The sequence below is a fragment of the Kryptolebias marmoratus genome, linkage group LG2 (assembly GCF_001649575.2).
Source record: "Kryptolebias marmoratus isolate JLee-2015 linkage group LG2, ASM164957v2, whole genome shotgun sequence".
NCBI lineage: Eukaryota > Metazoa > Chordata > Actinopteri > Cyprinodontiformes > Rivulidae > Kryptolebias > Kryptolebias marmoratus.
In genome coordinates, this window is record NC_051431.1 from 10923612 (window position 1) to 10929611 (window position 6000).

The window sequence follows — 6000 nt, forward strand, 5'->3', positions numbered from 1 at the left end:
GGTTAATATTTAATTAATCCATTATCTTAATTAATTATCAATTAATATCTTACCTGCTGTAGAGAGCTGGAGAAATAGTTGAATTGGGACCCGATGGACAAGCTAACGGCGTGTGCACGTGGCGCCAAGAGCAAAATGGACTCCAATTCCAAACATTTTACAGGCCTTCATGAGAACATTGTTTCTTACTATTCTTACGCCATCCCTTTGTGTGTTTGCATATCATTTATCTTCATTAGTAATGTGGATCGCTGTCATAGTTAAGGACAACAACGATCCACTTTGGTTTTGGCTCCACGTCGACGAGCCGTTAGCTTGTCAAAGATCGAACTCCGACAGGTGAGATGTTATTTGTTCGTAGCCTTTCCACCAAACTCTGCTTCAAAAGATCTGACCTAAGCCTTTATTCAACTTCCACTGGTTTATATGGAAGCATTAAAAAAAACAAACTTTATCTCGTCTGGCTCTTGGTTCGGACTCTTCTTTAGAAAAATGTCACATTAACGTTAGCAATGAGGCAAAGGGATTCGGATGATGTCAACCAGACACACAGGAGGACTTCTCTTTGTTTAATTTGAAAGGTTTCAGTATTGAAAAGTAGAAAAAAACAGCATCTAACGTGTTATTTTTCTCTCTCCAGCTTCCACACATGCCTCACATCAGCGAGTGTCTAATGAAGAGAAGCCTGAAACCCACCGACCTGAGAGACATGACGCTGGGGCAGCTGCAGGTCATTGTTAATGACCTGCACTCCCAGATTGAGAGTGAGTTGACCACACACACACACACACACACAATGCACTGACCTCTACTTTTATTTTGCAGAAATGAGCAATAGAGCAGACGGGGAAACACATGCGCATACATTCTGACCCCTCTCATTCTAACCCTTTCTCAGTGGATGTGAAAGTACTTTTATATACATTAGTCACCTCGGAGCTGTACCAGTCACCAGCTTCCCCCGAGTGTTTACTGTCAGCGCTCTGCACAGCTCCTGGTACTCACGGATGTATAATCTCTCATCTTACATTAAACAGCTCACGAAAAAATCCCCATGAGTCTAAAATCACAAGTGGGTTTTTAACCAACAAGAGTTACTTTCCTCGCAAAAATCTATTTTAAATTTGAAACGAAATGTGTTTTGAAGCTAACGTAAATCCATTCAAAGTCAGGCAAGGCACTTGTTTTTCAGTGTCTCGCATCTTTAAAAGTTTACACAAATTTAAAATTAATAATAAAAGATTTTTTTAAAAATTACTTGGGCTTCTTCAGCATTTTCCGTGATCACTTGGAAGTGTGACCTCCACCTGATGCCACCCACCGCCTCTCACTGTCCGACCTCCACCTGACGCCGCCCACCACCTGCTGTCTGGATGACTGTGTGATGTCATTGTAAAGCTTGTGAAATGTGGGGCTCCAGTTCCCGACAGCATCACTCCAGACCACAAAATAAAACGTGCTTTCAAACCTGCACTCTTGTTAAGAGACCTCGCTTCTTCTTCTTCTGCTTCCATTCTCCCTGATAAACACTGACAGTGACCTCTTCAGCGTCCTACAGCGGTCTGCATCAGCTTCTACGTCACCAACCACACAATCACCCCACAAAAACCCTAAAAATAAGTCATTAACGTTTCAAATCAGAGAGATGAGCCACTGGAGTGTTTCATGATGGTGTTTAACTAAAAGAAAAACATGAAAACGGAAAACGCATTATTTTTATTTTTTATTTCTTTTCACCTTTAAGGCAGGCGTCAAATTTTCTGGTAAAGCTGAACAAACAAAAGCCGAAACTTTTGACAAGAAAAACAAAAAACAAATTAAACAAAAAGAAGAAAAAAAAACAATCACATGCCAATCATGTGTCTTCTGACTGTCAGAGCTGAAATCCTTTTTCATGACTCTGAGGTCACTTTATGAGTTTGCTGTGGGAGAATGTGGCCGTTATCGCTCATATTTCATCTCCACTGAAAGTCTAATGACAGGATCTGTGGTTGCTGCGGTGTTTCAAGTCTTCCCGCACAGTTCTGAAAGTTTCGCTGGCGTTTAACGTGCGCATGCTTTCCTGTGTCGCTCCAGGTCTGAACGAGGAGCTCGTGCAGTTGCTACTGATCCGGGATGAACTCCACATGGAGCAAGACGCCATGCTGGTGGACATCGAGGACCTCACCAGGTGAAAAAAAACGCCAACCGGAAATTTATTTTCAAAGAGGGTGGACTAAAGGGGAAAATGAAACCTCTTTAAGGAATAAAACAAGAGAAAAGTATCTCATTTTTTGCATCTAATTCAGTCAGTTTCACAGAGAAAACTCCTTTTATCCATTTGTCATCATTTCTAAAATACCCAAACGTTCATCTATCAGAAAGTCTTTTTTTTTTTTAAGACATAATAAAATTCTCCTGAAGACTTGTCAAAATAGAAAATTAAACAGTGACTCTTAACTGTGGGGAGTTCCCCTAAGAGCTGAATCTGGTTGAGACTACATCACTGAGGGTATTTGGTCAGAACGAAGTAAAGGTCCATGTTTGATGGCGAGAAGGTGCATTTTTACGTTTAATTGTCCATTGTGTTGCTGCAGGTTCTGACGCTGGCAGAGACGATTTGAAACAAACAGGCTTTATATTAGATTCATTGGCATGAAGCAGTGTTAGAGCAAAAATCGATCAAACGCAAATTTCCACACTTTTTGTGCCGTCAAGTTGCTTCAAAAGTGTTCCCAAGTCGTCGTTATACCCAGTGGTGAAGGGCGGCCTGGCTCTTTCGTGTCACATTAATGCTGAGTTTCATTTACTGTGAAGTCGGAACTTGACTCTGGGAATGTCGTCGCGCTCATCCCGGCTGCGCGTCAGGAAACCAGTCGGGTTGGCTCGTCGTCAATACCAGCAGACAACAATGGATTTCTCTGCATTCAAACACCGCAGCAGCAGGTTCATGGCTAGAAACGGTACAAAACCAGCAGAGGTGAAAACGAGCAGCTGTCACCACATTTCCTGCAAGAGGCAGACATGTTTATGTTGACTCCGAAATTCCAACTCCCGAGTACGCCGGCGTGGATTCTTAGCGAATCTAAAGAAAATTATTTAAAAAACAAAAGCAGCCGGACCTCTGTTTTGTGGTTGAAGACGTTTCGCTTCCCTGAACTGAGAAAGCTGCCCTGATGGGAAGCGAAATGTCTTCAGCTACAGAACAGAAGTCCTGCTGCTTTTGGTTTTTTAGTTTTTTTAGGTTTTTTGGAACTTCCGAGTACAGCTGAAGTGCGCTGTTAGTCTTCAGCTCCCCTTTGAAACTTCTTCTTTAAAGGGTTTTGTTTGAGTAACCTCCTTTAAACATTTCAGAGAAGCTTAAAATGTGTGTCACCTATTTATTCTTTAATGTAATTAAGACACACTGTTGCATGCATAATGTTCTTGTTATTCGCTAAAGGCTTCCTGGTATTCCATAAGAAGTCACAAAATCGTCTCTCAGTCACATTGTTACGTGACAAGAATTGCGTCATTTTGTTCTCGTAGCAGCTTCGTCTGCCGCTTCTCGACTCAAGGCCCGGGCTGGACTGTTTCTCACCGAGTGTCGTGTGATTGGTCAGAAGTTAATGGAGCCATTTCCATGGAAACGTTCCCTTCATTCGCTCATTTTTGAGCACCGTCATATTGGCAAACGCCAAACGGTTTAATAAACACATCTGGCGGCGGTAAGGAAATCTGTACAAGAACAAGAGAGCTGAGAAACCTGGAGGAAGAAACTTGTTTTAACGCTGTAGGAGGAGGGAGGGAGCTTCCTGGGAATTCTGATCCGAGTGTCTCGTGTTGTATGAAAGGCATGTCAGAAAACGAACAGCTCGCAGCCACGTGACCTTGAACCAACTTCTGGAGCCTTACGCCTTTGTCAAAGATCCATTAACCATTTAAATCTGGGAAACATTGTGACTGGAAAAGACAGAAATTAGTTCAGTGAGAATATTTATGTGAAGCAACAAACACCTGCACACGTCAGCGGCGCCTCGATGTGTTTTAATAAGTTTTAGACAGCTGGGATCATTTTATTTGGTTTATACCGTCTGTTCGTTGCTAGTTTTGAATGTTTTGTGCAAAAGAAAACATCAGGAACAACAGAAAAAAACATTGTTTTCTTCTTTTCCAGACATGCAGAGAGCCAGCAGAAACACTTGGCTGAGAGGACCCTACCCAAATAAGATGCTCCACCTGTTTCCCTGCCGAGCTTTGCCCCCTTCTGCTCCGAGACGAACTTTCCCCCCTCAGCCATTTCACCCCTGTGTCTATCCAAAGCCCTTCCCGCTTGTCCCGAGTATTTTTGCTCCTCCTCCCCCGTTCTCCGCTGCTTCCCCTCCTGTCAGCTCACAGACTTCACTGGTAGCAACAGCACAGCAGAAAGACATTCCCTCGACTTCGCTTCTCCCCGCCGCCGAGGACGGAGCAGCGCTTCCTGCTTCCCGGGAGGAGAGGAAACGGATCGCGTCCTGCCACAGATTCTGTCCCCCCGGCTCCCCCCGCGCAGTAACCGGCCTCGCTTTGCTGTCGTTTCTTTTTAACTTTCTACATTTGCCACTAAATTATAACTGTTCAAATACAAAAAAGAGAAAAAAATGTCACAATAAAAAGCATAAAATAGAATAAAATACCAGCTAAAAAAATAAAATAAAATAGTAGAAAGTCAGTCATGAGGAAAAAAAAAAAAAAACGAAACACTGTATGGAGAAAAAAAAATATTTAACACTTAACTTCTTTGGATCATTTTAAGTTGGACGGTAATTTCAAAGTATCTCAAAGTTTGAACCGTTTTTATTCTGCACAAATGGTAGTTTTCAACTGAGAAATGTTCATTTGAAGGTGCTAAAAGAGTGTAAAGGAAACATGCCTGCCTTGTAGTGGAGTTGTAGAGTTTGGTAATCTGTTCACTCTTCAACATTTTGTGAATGTTGATTTTTTCTGACACAGCTCATTTTCAATGAATAAGTGTGTTAATATCATTTTCATGCTATTGTATTCAGATACTTTATTTGAGGGGAGAGATGTTTATGTACAGATATGTAAAATAAAGAATAAACTTTATTTCATATTTGTTGGCTTGTCGCTCCGTTTGTTCGATTTGGGACGTGGCCCGCTGTTCTGTGGGAAGGCTATGAATGATAAACATCTTACCTGTCGAAGATCGTTTCGGGGAAATTGACGAGCTCAGGGCTAGTCTGTGTGGGGCCAAAACAAAAGGGGATTACTGCCTTCTAAAAAAAAAGTTCACATTGCATGTTCATTTACGTCGGCTGGCTCTTCGCAGCATCCCGGAGCACTTCTTGCAGGAATTTTATAAAATCCCTGCCGGAACAGCCAGATCACGTGAAAATGATAGTAATATAAATCATTTGCATGAAGTTTTTTTTTTTTCTTCTTCTTCTTCTTTTTGTAAGACTGTAGTAATCCCCTTTGGTCTTAGCCCTGCTGAGACTAGCCATTAGCTTGTCAGTTCTGTCAGAAATAAACTTCCAAACCGAGCCACTCAGAGCTGTCTACCGCAGGTGAACTATTAATTATTCACAATCCTCCCACAGAACCATGCATCGAAAGGTCTGAATTTCTGCTTTAAGTTCAAAGACTTCGAGCAGCTTCCTCTTTCTGTGGAATGTAGTGTAATCACTACAGTGAGAATTTAAAACATTGCAGCAAGAATTATGACTCAGCTGCTGCTATTTCGTCTCGTACACATAATGACCTTGTTGGTTTTTTTTTTTTGTCTCCCCCTCCCCTTCTAAGAGAACGCAAATTAGCTTGGGCAACCCCTTGAAAGTCACAATCAGGAATTTTTCTGTTAGAAAATGGCAGCTCGTAAAATTAAACACGATAAAGGCCGCTGGCTTGTGGTGATTCAGAACAGAGCCCGAAATAAGCGCCTGTATGACTTGAATGTTTTGTAGTGAGTAGTGTGCGTCTTTCCAGGCAAAACCAAAATGCCCTCCTCCACTTTCTCCTGGCGGGGCGGCGGAGGGGGGAGGG

The 6000-nt window shown here is 42.3% G+C and overlaps 1 protein-coding gene across 7 annotated transcripts in view; it reads left to right on the plus strand.

The window, feature by feature from the left end:
• schip1 (schwannomin interacting protein 1) overlaps positions 1-5073 on the plus strand; it is a 232565-nt gene extending 227492 nt beyond the window's left edge. For all 7 annotated transcript variants that reach the window (XM_025007731.2, XM_025007730.2, XM_017424739.3 and 4 more), the window contains 3 exons: positions 641-764; positions 2077-2170; positions 4136-5073. In XM_025007731.2, the coding sequence (XP_024863499.1) occupies positions 641-764; positions 2077-2170; positions 4136-4187 (270 nt within the window). In that variant the 3' untranslated portion in view covers positions 4188-5073. The remainder of the gene's footprint in view (positions 1-640; positions 765-2076; positions 2171-4135) is intronic.
• The last annotated feature ends 927 nt before the right edge of the window (positions 5074-6000 follow it).